The sequence below is a fragment of the Aythya marila genome, assembly GCF_965140915.1.
Source record: "Aythya marila genome assembly, chromosome: 12".
Taxonomy (NCBI): domain Eukaryota; kingdom Metazoa; phylum Chordata; class Aves; order Anseriformes; family Anatidae; genus Aythya; species Aythya marila.
This window is the reverse complement of record NC_139053.1, coordinates 9,356,629-9,371,740: the sequence shown is the minus strand read 5'-3', so window position 1 is coordinate 9,371,740 and position 15,112 is coordinate 9,356,629. Positions and strand designations below refer to the sequence as shown.

Here is a 15,112-nt window from a genome sequence, read left to right as displayed (position 1 = left end):
AGCGTTCATCCTCCTTATTACTTACTTCTGAGAAGCAACACTATACAGAATAGTTTGAACTTCTACCAGGTCTAACACTTACCGTAGGGTTTAAAGTAATGTGTGGAGCCAACCCTCCTAAGGAATAGACGTTGATGTCGTGGTAACTGTACTGGGGCTGTGGAGGAACCGTGGCTGTACAAGTGGTGCTGGTAGCTGGAGTTGTAGAAGCAGCTATAGAACACAAAAATGTTTATATTGAAGCATTACTGAGAGTGGTTATAATGGAAGCATATACCTCTAATTTAAATCAGAAACTGATTAAGAAACAAAAGTTTGCAGTTTATTCATGAAGCCTCCTAAATGTAACTTTTTTTCCTTTTCTGCAGTGAGTAGTACCAAACTAACTTCAGTACATCTTAGCAGAACTGCTTTGTACAGCGTAGTTTAAACTCTGCTATCTCATTCACAGATCTCCCTGCTTCTGGTCCCTTCTGAAGGACAGTTACACACAGCACATGCAAAATTAGTCCTCAGGATGGCTTCTATTCCTTTCCCATCTCCAAATTCTGTATGCCTCCATCTATTACAGGAACATTCAAGTGTTCTTAAGCACTCAGCAATATTACAACAGGGTACATGGCTTCACATTCTTCTCTGCAATAGCATAACCTGTGTTTATTAAAACTTGTACAGTGTGGTTCTGAGTTCTACCTGGAATGTACTTACTAGTTGTTGTGATGGGTGGTAGCTCTTCTGGCTGCTTCACATCTTTCTTTGGAGCAGAGAGCTGCTCATCCAGATTTTTCAGGCGATCCTTGTCTTTCAGGAGACTTCCAGGTTTCAACTCATTGATGTCTAATGCAAGATTCTTGCAGAGCACTTCAATCTCAAACTTCAGATTCAACTGTACAACAAATCTAGGTTAGGTTATGTCACAAGGAAACAACCCTGAAATATTTATTGGCTGCTCAACTACCAAGCTTCCCAGCCTATAATCCACTGATCTCCCCCCAGCATTTTCTTTTTTAAAGACTTGGATAGTGACTGAGGATTAAACAGGCATCTTGCACATGCACACTAGCCTCACAGGAGTAAAGTTTCATCCAAGTTCTACTAAGTTAGTAATGCCCAGCTTTCCCCACACTAAAGCAAGAAGTGAAATTTGGTCCCACACAGAATCTATCTTGACTGCTATGTCAGGAAAACCTCATGCTCAGTAGGTATAGAAAAGAAAGATGTTTACTTTTAGGTCATGTTCTTGATGTAGCTCAGCTAAAACATTCATAATGGCCATCGTCCATGGGTTTGGAGGCCTGAAGACCTGCAAGAGAAAATGGAGCAGCATTACACAAAAATTCTTGAATGGCTTAGCTAATTTCTAACTGGGAATTTTTGAAGCACAGTTATGCATGTGTATTGAAAACTGCAGTTTGTAGATCTGCGATTAGGGCTGAATTTATAATTCTGAGTGAAACTAGATCAAGAAGCAAGCTGAACACTGAACTGGAAAAACAAAGACTTGGTACTTCTGCGATCAGCTGTTCAGCTAAGCAAAACAGAGAGGAGCTGATCAGGGACAGGAGGGGCATATCAAGTGCAGAGGGAAGTAAACAGATCCTAGAACCCCTCCAATGGCATCCATCCATTTCTCAGTGGAGTTCTGTTTGGGGATACTGCAATTCGGTTCAGCCAACATTTTTTTAAACTGCAAAAAGCTGCACAACCCACATACTTTCTCTCACTTGAGCAGAACTCACACTTCAAGCCCTGATCTCTCTTCTCCCCCTCTATGAAATTTCATTAGCTTTCACTTTGTAAAAATAAAAGTTAATTTCTGAAATGCTTATCTTGCCAGTCAAACAAAAACTGTGCCAGCACAAAGTCACTTACCACACTCCTGACACTGGATTCTAAGACTTTGGCAACAAATGGTACTACATAAAGCAATTCCTGCTGTCCCTTAACATATGCTTCCAGTAGCAGCGATTTCACATCCAAATCCTGAAAGATACCATCAACAAGTGATAAGTGGAAGAGGGCAGAAAAAACACCAAGACACCACAAAAATACCACTTACATGCTATTTCCTTATAGGATATAATGGCAAACTTGACTCAAGACAGTCCTTCAATTTTACAGACTGCTAAGGAGCAGTTGTTCTTTTGGACAAAGATTTACATACACGTGTTTTTACATAGAATTACTTCCTTCATCTTGGTGATTTAACTTCCCAAACAGCCTATGCTGCTGCTGCCTAACAACATACCGGTTTGTATCAAGCAAAACAGAAGCTCACCGTGTGCAAGATGGGCTTATTTTTAGCCAGTGTAATCATTCCCAGCCAGTGACCAAGGTTCTTTAACAAGGAACGGTCCGAGAAGTTGGCTGCAGCTTTATCTGATGTCAGTAGCACCTAATGAAAAAAGCAACTCAAGCAATGACTAGAAGATAATCACTCAAGGATAAAATCAAACAGTTGGTCTGACTCAAGACAAAAGTTTTAGAACACAGAGTTCTGAGCTAAACGTTACAGAGATTCTCAAAACCAGCCTTTACTTCAAGGCAGCACCCCATAAATCTGTACTGTAACAACTCCAAAATTCCTTTCTTTCAAAAGGATCAGAAAGGATTACACTTTTCCAGACCTTACAAGTTACTCTTGTCAAGATTGCTATGTCTACTCAGTAAAATGCAATTTGTGCGGGCAATGCTTCTTAACGCTTCATCACAGAGCTGAAGGCTACCATCTGCCTTTCTAGTGAAACAATTTAATTCTTATTTCAAGACTTAAATCATGCCCCAGCATTCTATTGTTAGCTCTGTTCCTTAGCTTCAGAGTAGCATCAGCTGAATAGAAGAAGGCCAGCTACGCTCCAAGAAGCCAGGAGATTCTTTTGCACTACAGCGTAACCCATGGCGGCTGGGAAATTCCACCAACAGGTTTAAAAATAGTGCTTGGTAGACAAACTTGTTTCACTCATCTCTTCTGCGCTATCCCTTCCCTTACCTCCTTACCTTCACATTTTTTTAGTCCTCCAGGGATTTTTATTTGTTACACCCCCGTTTTCTAAAACCTTTATTCACTAAAACGTTTAATCTTTAACCAAAACATCAGAATGTAAACATAAGAGCCACATTCTCCACACAAAAGAATGAAAGCATAAGCAAATTTTCCCTGTTATAATTTGCAAGCCTTGCATAAATTTAGAATCCCCCCCCCACCAAAAAAAAAAAAAAAAAAAAATTCAAATGCAGATCTACCCTCTTAATCATTCCTGAACAAAAACAGAACTACCCTAGTAATTACAAAGGTAACCTGTTAGCTGAAGCACAGATGTTCCACATCTGAAGATAAGACTACTGTTCTAAGGAGAACAGCACACCTCTAAGTCTTGAAATCTACCCAAGGTATTAGAAATCTTGCACTACTCACCTTGATGTTTCTGTAAGTTTCATTCAGAACCATTTTATTAAACTCCGGATTCTTAAGAGTGTCAAGGAAGTTTGAATATAAGCTGTGAAAATTTGGCTCAATACTGACTCTTTTCATCACGAGATACTGCGATACCCAAGGCATGAACTCTTCTTTCACTGTCTCCTTCAGTTCTTCAACCTGTCTCCACAGGAGAGAAAAAGCACACCACAACAGATATGAGAAGAGGACCACAAACTCATGGGGTCCTCTGTTGTTTTTTTTTCTTTTAAACAGCTCTGAAATCAGTATTTCATTACCCAAAGATCCGGTCAACCAGTGAGGACTTAATCATAAAGTAAGTGAGGCACAATAGTTTCTCTCCCCTCCACTTCCCATCTTAATAGCAGGTAACTTCAAAATCTAGGGCTGTCAGTAGCTCTTGTGAAGGCAGTCTGTCCATAAGACAGATATCATATATGGCAGCAGTACTGCAAATTTCTACAAGTTCAGAAAGCTACCCCAAATTCCAGCTTGAAATGCAAGAACCTAGCAGCATAACTGCAATATCAAATTGTATCCTGCCCATTTATGACATGAATGTTTGAACAAACTTGTGTCTACTAGAAGTACTTTCCTGAAAAAAAAAAAAAAAACAAAACTAGTATTTTACTGCAAAAATATCTGGCTATAGGAAAACAAGGTGACTTGTACAAGTTGAGTAAGATTAAGAATCTTTCACTTGTCCCTCTTTTCCCTGAAAAATTGCATGTTCAAAGAGGTTCAAACAACAAGTGATGGAACTATTTCCATGAGTGACTCCCCTCCCTTTTTTTTTTTTTTTTCCAAATTTTATGAGTTGGAATTTTTTGAGAAACGTCACCTACCACTTTAGAATGGAATTCCAGAAATATATTAAAATTATTTTTACTAGTGTTCTTCCATACTTGCCTTCTGAGTCATGTTTGACTGAGACAGATTATTAAAGATGAAAGCGATTTTTTCCTGGACATTTTCTGGAGGTTCCACAATTCTCTCAGTTTGATCTGTTGCTACTAACAGCGTATCAATATTGGTGGTATTAATGGAAGGCTGTAGGGAAAACAAGAAGGTAAGAACAGACAATACCTAGAAGTAACATCAAAAGACAGTTTAACTCCATTTTGTCAAGTGAAAAAGAATTGAGCTTTTTCACATAGTATCTACTGCCTCTGATGCATTTTTAGCAGCATTCTGAAGTAATTTTACTCTACGATGATCAAGACTCAGCAAAACAACTCTGCTGTATGAAAATCAACCCCTAACACTTCTGTTCATATACGGTAGGTGCCATTCCAACGGCACCCATCATGCTAGCAGTCTGCACACAGAGTTAGTCTGAAGAACATGACAGTACAGCAGCAAGCAGTACTTGGTACAACTTTAAGTCTCCAAGAGCACTTCAATACTAAAGTAGCAGAGAGGAATCCCACAGCTTTATCTGAGACCTTTGTTTTTTGACTTCCACCTCTAATTCAGGGAGCTTCTTTTAAGAGAAGCACCAGCAAGCAAGACAGACTTGACTTGTTGGTACATCTGTTACCCTACAGTCACAGCTCTACGTGTCCTCAGCGTACATGCGGGATCAAACATGCTCCACGCTGTGGAAGCACCCATACATCAATCTGTCAGCCCCGCATTAACTCTGACAGGTAGTTAAGAGTTACATCTACATTAGGGACTTAAGATTTGAGAAACCTAATCCAGTTAAATCTGCTAGGTCAGACATCATTTCTCAAGTCTTAGGCAGGATAGTAAATGCAACTGCTTCAGGAGTCCTATGGCACATCATTAAGAGAAATTAATTCTGTAACTGTCTCGCTAACTAAAGCCACAAGAAAACCACCTTGCTATGCCAAAGTAATTTCACAGTTTCCTGATTACAATGCATCCATACAAAAGCATGGGTCATATCTGAAAAGGTTATATGTTTTAGACAAAAAAAATATCGAGCAACAGGACTACGGCTTGAAAACTGGCAGTACAGAAATTTAACGGGGTTTTGTCTCCATGTACTCAGTCCAGATCAACAACTTAACTGTTACCTCTCCTGTGAGGGCTCTGAAGTCACAGAATGCTTACCGGCACATCTTTCTTGAAGCTGACTCCAGTTGGTCGAGTGATTGTGATGGTTTTTGCAACAGTGGTGGTGGTTGAGGTGGTTACTATAGTGCTGACTTGGCCAGCAATAGGAGCTTTTGCTGGAACTTGGGCCTGGGCCTGAGCCTGGGCAAGTGCAATACTTCCAGGGGTGGTGATTGATCCCTGCATCTTCACAGGAGGATCTCTAGACTGCTGTCCATATTCTATGTACTACAACAGGGTAAACAAACACACAGGAATTCACATACAGCAGTGTAAATAAGGAACAAGTTTTAGCACGAGCAGTATAAAGTATTAAAGATTGTCAGCAAACATTTAACACTAATGCCATTAAGGCAATCTGCAAAATACCATCAAGCCCCTTTATAAAGGGCATGTCTTATCACCATTTACTTCCCTTCTTTCTGGAGAAGGGCCAGAAGCTCTACCCCTGACCTCAGCGAGCAGTTATCTAGTGTCAAGAGACACAACATCCTAAAACATTTTACAGAGCACTACCCAGGAAATCCCATTCCTGCAGGGTTAACAGACCAAAACAGAGGGACTGCATAAAAAAATGTGTATCCAAAAATGTGCTACAAAGCCAGGAAGAAGTCCTCCCCCCAAGGATCCCTGCAACTACATAAAAATGGTAGTCTGAAGTTCATAATGAATAAGTAAAAACCACAATTTTTAAAACCTGTAAAGGAATTCTGCAGCAGATTTTCTTTTTTCTCCACTTAAATGTGTTTACCCAGGTATTTGTAACATCAGACAGTCATCCCAGGGACACCATCCAAAATGCACCAGTGAAGCTGAGACTGCTATTGAACTTCACAGCTTTGGGTAGATGAAGTCTCACTGACCAAGCTGAATGTTTTTTTCTTATTCAGATTATGCTCCCAAACTCTGCCACTAGGATTAGTTTTTCCTGTATTTCTCCTACCCATGAAAGCCAGACACCGCATGATCAACACTACTTTTACTCTCTGAACTACAGGGTATTTCCATTACTTTGATCAAACCTGCAGGAATTAAGTTTTTCTTGCCTTTATCTGGATTTTGTTATCAGGTCTGAGTGTGAAAGTATAAACACCTCTGAATACCCTCTATTTTCCAGAGACAGCACAAATCTTTAAGGGACTGGAATGTGACTCCATGGAAGCACTTTGAAATCTATGTGCATGGCCATGTGTCCTGGTTGATCATGCAGTTAAACTCAAGCAGCTATTTCACTGCAAGCAACCCCAGCAGGTTTACAGGAACAGAAGGGTATTGAACAACCACCTTCACACTTCAAGAAAGGGCATTTGATTCTCTGCACGTGCACTACCTAAAACTGTGGCAGCTTAAACCATTTCTCCAATGGAAAACAGCAAATCTGTTCAGAAGATTTCAAAACCACAGAAAGCCAGTGCACCAACGTGAAGCACTCACCTCCTGTAAGTGATGAGGGAACTGTATAAAGTGACTAATAGAAGCCAAGTGCTGACAATACTGGGGATAGTCCTTCAATCTGTCAGAAATAATACACGTTAGTCAGCAGCGTTAACCCTGATCAGAAACAATACTAGAGAGCAATATAAACTTAACACTGGTATGTCATTCCCATACTGCATCAGAATTAGTTCTGGTCTGCTCACAGCAGCTGTGCTATAAACAACATTTTCTACAAAGCAGTTTTTGTTACAAAAGCCCTTGAAATGAATTCATTTAAGAGCAAAACACAAGGTCAATTCACAGCAATCCAGCTTAACCTAAATCTCTATACTTCTGACTGAATACACAATTGCATTTATATTCAGCTTTCACAATAAGATTATTGCTAAGTGATTTGTAGACTGGCTCACTGTTTTGAACAGCAAATGAGAGTGCCCTTAACATCAAAGACGAAAGCTTCACCTAGGCACTCTGATTATTATAATTCTACTTCTGAATGCTACACCATTACTACTCAGTGAGAGCAAAATCTTCAGGTCCCCCTTAAAGAGGTTTTTAAGAGAAGGAGCAAGGTGGTGGTTAAACCTCAAGTATGTCAGCCTCCAATGCCTTTATTCATCGTTGCTAAATCCGCAGCTACAATATCCAGCTCTGAATGCTGCAAGCAGCAGCTTTTAGAGCAGACAAAATACCATAGGGCAAGAGGTAACACGCTCCTTGCTTTTGAATCCACGCTGCAAGTCCACACATTTCTAGTCATTAAATAATTCCAAGGAACTTTTTAATACATTTCAAGTATCTTCCTCCAAAAATGGGTGTGCATTTTGTCCAGCGTGTAACAATCCTGCCACAACTACAGTCTGCCTTGGGAGCTTTCTCTGCATGCATTCCAATTAAGAATTTGAGAAAGTTTTTTTTTTTTTTTTTTTTTTTTTGTGAGAAAGTTTTATGTGTGTCACCAACCCACAGCTATTGACTTTCTGGAAGATTTGGGCACTGGAGTAATACCCTTCATAATCTTAGACAGAGTTAAAGCAGAACATTCTGAGTAACAGACGATCCAGATGTCATACTGGAGATTCAAATTTAAACCCAAGCTTAGTTCCTAGCCAGCCTTTTACTAATGAGTAGTGCAAATGGCACTATCAGAGGGCACCTGTTAAGAATATTTATATCTACTCCATTTCTAACAAGCTGACAACTTCAGGCAACTCAACATATCCCTGAATTATTTTTATAAAGGGAGGCCACTAAGTTTCAGCATCTCAGTTTGTGCCATATTTACACAGATACTGAATTTAATACTTGGATTTCAAAAGAACCTAGCCACCCCTTTCCTAGCATATCACCATTTTGTTTCAGCTCAGCATTTATTAAAGGTAACCCTGAACTTGATATATGTACATTTCTAATATATATAAGCAATCCTGTAGTGCATAACTAGTGCAGGTTCAAGGTTAACAAGACATTGCACAAATTGTTGGGAGTATTACCAAAAAAACACTCACCTATTTTTAAATCTATCTAGTGCAGCAATACCAAAATAGTACATTTTGGATGCAAAAGGCTTTCGTAAGGCTTCAAGAACATAGCGCAGGGCCAGGCCCAATGCCATATAAGTAACCAGTCCTTTCTCTATTATCCCACCAAAGAGGCAGGCTGTTATGTGCAGCTCTTTATCTGGGTACTGGGGAAAGAAACGGTATTCCTCAAACAAATTCCTCAGCATGCAGTTAAACACTTCTCGTTCCCGTTTAATGTTGGAGTCCTTAAACCTCTGCAGCATTTCCAAGACCTGCAAAGAAATTGGAAACTGTTACTACCAGATTTGCTTTATTTCAGCCCTTCTGCATCTACAGGTTAAGAACACAAGTAGCTAAGGTAGACTGCACTACAAATCAGACTGCAAAGTAAGTGTTTCAACACGAAATAAATCTCATTTTAGCCAGTAGACACCACATCACTACAATTAGCTTTATCTTTACACTTCAGCTTTGTTTCCTTTATTTTAAGTAACTGTCCTTAAATAAAATTTCTTGCTACCTCCTACCTCATTGCTTCAAAATTGGAAGATGTTGAACGTTAATTTACATTTTTCCTATAGTTTATAACCACATACATACATTAAATTAAGTCTGAAGTACTTCAGAGAGCAAGCACATCAGACTGATATGCTTCGATACTCATGGTTTGGTTACAACGAAAGTCATCATAATGTAGAATTGAGGACATTTTTATATATTTAGAAGTTGCAGTCATTTTTATATACTTTAAATACATCCAAAGCGTAAGCATAACTTAAGCACTTATTCTGAATATCCAAGCTTCCACTCCATACTGAAGTCTTGCCACCTGTGAGACTTGCATCATTTTAGGAAAGTTAGACGGCTAAAAAATTCAGTGCACAGGATGGAAAAGTTAGATGTAATGAGGAAGTTCACCAACTATATAGGTCTCTAGACAGGTGATGCAACTGCTACAGAACGGAACTTACCTCATCTACAGACATGGTCGGATGTGGTGGATGGTTATAAATACGCTGGAAGTAGCTGTTTGCCTCATCATCTATTTCTTTGCTAAAGTGCTGGTTAGCCTCTGGCCACACCTGAGATAAGTCAGCTGTTAAAAAAAAAAAAAAAAAGGGACAGGCATTACCTTCAACTCCAAAGGGTCAGGATTTCATCTAGTCCTTTTCAACTCTTCCACAAATCTATACAAAGCCTGCTAGTTCTCATAAAAAACAATTACTTAACCTTTCTAGCTGACAGGAGATCTTATTCAAAAATTTGTTTTCAAGACACTTTTGCAAAAGAACTGAATCCTGAAGATGGAATTAGCCTCATACTATTGTACTCCCAGAACCCACTGCAACCCAAGCTAGCCTCAACTGATACCTAAACCAAATGAATGTAAAACAGACTAGAATAAAGCATGCTACACAACACTAACATGCAGACAAACTTTCACACAGACTTTCAGGCCAGCCAGTGAGCTTCAAGCAAGTTTATACTGAACGCTCAAGCCCAAAAAGAAAAAACAATGGTCACTAAAGCTGCCTTCACTGTACATCTATGGACATCTGCAACTTTTATGGAGCAGCTATCAAAGACAACAAAGGTATGTAACACCAGCAAGGGGGAAGATTTAGCATATGGCTAGACTTCCTAAAGAGAACATTTGTTTGCTTCAACATTTCACTGTGAACTTAGAGATATAAATACGCTAAGGATAATGACTCAGTTTTAAGGACCAAATCATTCTTTAAAGAAAAAAGAAAAAAACAATCATATTCCCATCAACCTGTTAGTCTTATTTCTTTCCAGTGGTGTTGCCCAATTCACAGGTCTCCTACAACAGGACCTTACCCAGGTAGTTTTGATGAACTTTGTTACAAACAAAACAAAGAACACCCTCTTACAATAAATATGTAACTCTCCAAAAAGCAGGGTAACACTTTTGTTCAAAACACAGCACAACAAAAAAAGGACATAGAAAGAGACTGTTCATGCAATTCCTTGACATTTATATTTACTCTGGTATCTTTTTTTTTTCTTCTTAAATCCCCTCCCAGCTACTTGGCAAGCTGCTAGTATAGAAGTTCAGAAGCACCTTTTCCAGCCCATCAGTACAAGAGCCACGTTTCTACTATTTGTCACCTCCAGGTCCACACCACCCCCAAAGGAAATGCAGATTAACTGCAGACCACAGTCACACTTCACAGTCACAGACAACACTACCACTTACAAGGTTTCATCTTACTCTGCTGGAATGTAGGCTGGTTCAGTCCAGATGTGCTCAGCTTCCTTTGCACGAATGGGTCATTGTTCACTGCAGGGAGGCCCAGGGCTCCAGTTCCTATACCAGTCAGGCTACCCGTAGTAAGACCACCTACTGAAAAGCAAACAAGGCATCGGTCATCTCAGCTGCACCCTTCCTCGTACGCATGTATCACTTTCAGCACCTTGCTGTTTCCAAGAAATGTTCAGAGCCATGCAGCCTCCAAACTATCCAGTATCAAACAGTTTTCTCCTCAAGCAATTCCTTATCTCTGTCCCAACCTAAAACGATGCATCTAAAATCCATCAAAAACAAAACTCTTGACTCTCAAATTTTATATCTACTGCAGTTGCAACATTTCAAAATGCTGTTTCAGCAGTGACCTAAGGAGCAAGGGCTGCACGACTCCCTCCCACACAACACTGCTGCCTGTCCAGTATTTCCAGCCACAGCACTGACAACGGTCTTACAAAACACACCCCACAGACAGCAGTACCTGGAAGTTGTGAAGAGAGTCCTCCAATGCCACTGAAACCTGTTGTCTGGTTTTGGGTGGAAAGAGGGGGAAACGCTTTTGCTGGTGACTGAGGAGTACTGAACGCAGAGCCCAAGTTCGGAGGGAAGCCTTGCATGCTCTGGGTATGAGGAGCAGCTGAGCCACCTAAACTAAGAGATGCCATGCCCGCAAGCGAGTCGATCTGAATGAAAAAAGGGAAGATTATACACAGACAGACACAGACCGCAACCAAGCTCACTCTTTGCAGGTTTTGTATGAAGACAGCTTACATATTAAAACATCCTGAAAAGAGTTTTTCTGCACGGTCACTTTAAATTCTGAAGTCATCCAGATTACCCCAAAAAGGCTGTTTGTCTATAGAATGCTATTTCACTTATTCCTTTACAATCCCATAAAATCCTACTCTGTCAAAGGTTTTACAGAAAGGCTGATTGTTCCCTAGTTTCTAATTAAGTATAACACAACAGTAAACACAAAAAGCAGTGTGTAGATTTTTGTGCTAGAGCAGTTTAAGCTCTGCGGTTTGAGAGCTCACCAAGACTTAATCAGGCTAACAGAATATTTAACTGTCTGAAGGATCCCAGACTGTCCACTTTTCATAGCTAAACACCTGAGAACACAGCCACCAATAAAAGCCATTAAGATCTGGGTGATGAGTAGGAGGGAAGGCACAGTACCAGCAGACATAGCAATAAATTAAGAGCTCCTGTCCAGGAACTGCAGAAAACTGTTATCTATCCAAAAGATGGCATGGATTCAGACTCACATCTGCTGCCCTACTTCTTCACATCAGTTATACGCAGCAGGTTGCCAGGATATTTGGTACATTTGATGAGCAACTTCAATAAAGTAACAATTCACATGGATACTGCTCTCTGTATCGAGTTTACATAATCTACTGATGCTTCAGACATTCTTCAATGCTGAATTGCCACTGATTCGTGTGAATAAGTTTTCACTATTTTAAAATCTGCCAGTGAATGTAGTTGCTAGAAGCAAAATCTGTCTGCAATGTGTTGCTCCCAGAGGAGGAAGGGATGATGAGTGGCAGGGAGTAACTTAAATGTACCTTGTTTTTAAAAGAGCAGTTCAGTTGAGAGCTGAAGAGCCCCAGTTATAACAAGTCCTTACGCTCTAGCACTGTTGCTTGGCCCGTGAAGCTACAAACAAGACACATCAGGTTCAAAGGCAGTGCTTAATTCTCAAAAGTCTTCGAAATTTTTAGCACTTTAAAGAAACTCTCAGCTATTTTAAAATAAACCAAACCTCTATCACTCTTCAGTGCTCCCATCCTGCTATACTTCCTTTATTTCTTACAGACATCCGTGATGTGAGAGACAGTTCTGAACTACAACCCTCAGGCATTAATCTGCTACAGGAGAAGTTATCTAAACATGCAAGCATAAAAAAAACCTAAGGGAGCCAGATGATGTTTTACGTAGTCCTGCTGAAAGAGCTCAAATAGTGCAGCAGAACTAATGTGAACCAATGTTTCTAAACCCACAGCGTGCTGTGATTTATCTACTACCTGTACAGGAGAGATGGCATCCAAGCTGCTCGCACTGGGTGGGCGTCCCTTTGGCATGACTCCGGGTGGCGGCTGCCTAGCCTTGTTCATGACGCTGCTGCAGTTCGCCACCATGGTGAGTATCGTCTCTGACAGCTCCTGAGAAACGCTCCTAGAGCAGAGGAGGAGGACAGTGAGGCATCAGCGTTCACCAAACTCACGCCCCTGATTGCTTTCCTTCAGGAAACGGGGCCACATTTCACAAACTGAAGCTGCAAAACAATCCCAGCAGAAACCACACTCGCAACAATTGCGTTACAGCCATTTCACTTGGGATGAGCTCTATTTTATATAGAAGAAAAACTGCAACTATAACAATTCTCTGATAGCATATTCCCCCATTTTTAGTAACTCCAAATACTGTTATTCCAGCAAATAATGACTCAGAGAAAGCTGGGATGTGTGCAGTACAGACTGTCTGCAACGCTCTTTGCCTGCTGTTTGGTACAGGCTATACGCAGCTCAGCCTCATGAATTCAAACACACAACAGCTTCTGCTATAATCCCTTGGTCAAATCAGCTCCTCAAGGCTCCTCCCTGCTCCCAGACTTCAACGTTCAGGATTGTTCCCACTTGGAGGATCGTTAGACAGTCTCTCCAGAAGAGAAATATGACAGGACTAAGAAGCTTGCACTACAGAAACACACACAAACGATGGGAGTTAAATATCCCCCCCAGTTCCACTAAAATTCATCTGTCTGTAAACTGACAGACACGCTTCATCGGACCATCAATAAGCATTTAACCAGAGGCAACAAATCTCTGCTTTTCAAACAAGTTGACCCAAAACCCAGCAAAACAGACTTAGGCCTGAAGGCACTGCACGACTGAGGGAAGCCAACACCTTTCTGAACAACTCCGTGTCTGGCTGCCAGGCTTCCTAAGGGGATGGAAAGCCAGCTCTGCTGCTGCTGTACCTAAAACCACAAACGTACCCATGCAACACTAACATTTCACTCGTGGAAAACACAGCCAACTATTTACACCTTTCTTAAGCTCTACCTTTTTGCTGAGTACAACTAAAGCAGCAAATTCCTTCCTGTAACGGCACAACTGTGCTAAACTCATCTGGAGATTCCTCGTTCTCACTGAATTTTCACAAGCTTTTCACTGCACAGATGTCAGGATGAGGAGGAAAAGGAAGCAGAACCATCCCAGCAACTAGGGCAGGAAAAGCAAGTGCAGAGTAGCCCTCAGCTTTGGCAGCCATCCCGTTACAGGCTGCACAGGGTTAAGGGCTTCAGCTTGTTCTCCCAAGCCAGTGCTCCACCACACAGTGTGGGAAAAAGCTGTCCTGGGACAGGCTGGAGAAGCTGGGGAGCTACCATGGGCAGGCATCTTTCCAGGCAGGTCAACGTGCATTTTATCAACTGCTCCACAAGCTGGCTCCTCCAAATGTTTTATATCCTCTTACCAGTGTCAAGAGACTGAAAAGCAAGCTGCCTGGGAGGGTGGGTTTCAAAAAGAGATCAGAAACTCACCTTCAAAGTAAGCTCAGCTAAGGAAACACTTTGCATTTCTCCTTGGCTCGAATGTGAACAAACCAAAAGTTTTCTAATCAAGCTGCGAAAGCAGTAAAGTACCATCGACAAAAGACTTCATTTTAATCATCTGGGGGGAGTCTTTAAAAGTCCTTTGGAAACAAAGGTGTATATTTGCATGACCATTTCTGAATCTAAAGAATACTGAGAGGCTTCCTTACACAAAACCTGCATTTATTTATAGTTGTTTCCTCTTCACAAGCCATACATCTGCTATAAATGCCCAGCAAGATATTTCTTCCCCTCTGTCATTTAAGATATGGCCTGTGAAACAGCCTGGCCACACAGGGAAACAGAAGGAATTTCTGTTTCAAGAAGGTGCAACCAGACCTGAAGACACAACTCTGAGGCACGGCATGAGGGAGGCTCAGAGTTTACGGCACATATTTACCTCCAACCCAATTCCCCAGAACCACAAATCCCCATAATGTGCTTGAGACCAACTAGCAGGAAGGAAAGCAGACACTCAAATACCACAGCGTGCTTTAAGACAGATCCCAACCTGCTGCAGCTAGAGGTTACTGATCATGGGGCAGCCCACGATGCATAACACAGCTTTAGAATCCTCAATTTGATGCTTATGGTGACCAGTTAGGTCATTCATGCTTTGGAGCAAACAACTTGCTTTTTGTCCTGCCATTTAGACAGATTAAAGATGAACATTTTTATGTCGAGACGTTGCTGTATGTCAAGATACATACCACAGTATTTTTTTAAATAGTACTGAGCTGCAGGTTTTCACAAAAGCTGCATCT

At 40.9% G+C, this 15,112-nt stretch overlaps 1 protein-coding gene across 5 annotated transcripts in view; it reads right to left on the bottom strand.

The window, feature by feature from the left end:
• The window catches only part of CNOT1 (CCR4-NOT transcription complex subunit 1), a 58,156-nt gene that overhangs the window by 18,145 nt on the left and 24,899 nt on the right, over positions 1-15,112 (bottom strand). For 2 of the 5 annotated variants that reach the window (XM_082770290.1, XM_082770291.1), the window contains exons 17-30: positions 12,778-12,928; positions 11,229-11,430; positions 10,700-10,846; positions 9,450-9,574; positions 8,464-8,750; positions 6,953-7,031; positions 5,516-5,746; positions 4,346-4,486; positions 3,416-3,595; positions 2,279-2,395; positions 1,873-1,983; positions 1,226-1,303; positions 709-886; positions 83-213 (exon numbers count right to left, since the gene is read on the bottom strand). In XM_082770290.1, the coding sequence (XP_082626416.1) occupies positions 83-213; positions 709-886; positions 1,226-1,303; positions 1,873-1,983; positions 2,279-2,395; positions 3,416-3,595; positions 4,346-4,486; positions 5,516-5,746; positions 6,953-7,031; positions 8,464-8,750; positions 9,450-9,574; positions 10,700-10,846; positions 11,229-11,430; positions 12,778-12,928 (2,158 nt within the window). The remainder of the gene's footprint in view (positions 1-82; positions 214-708; positions 887-1,225; positions 1,304-1,872; positions 1,984-2,278; positions 2,396-3,415; positions 3,596-4,345; positions 4,487-5,515; positions 5,747-6,952; positions 7,032-8,463; positions 8,751-9,449; positions 9,575-10,699; positions 10,847-11,228; positions 11,431-12,777; positions 12,929-15,112) is intronic. The other 3 variants (XM_082770293.1, XM_082770294.1, XM_082770292.1) reach the window with 2 other exon arrangements.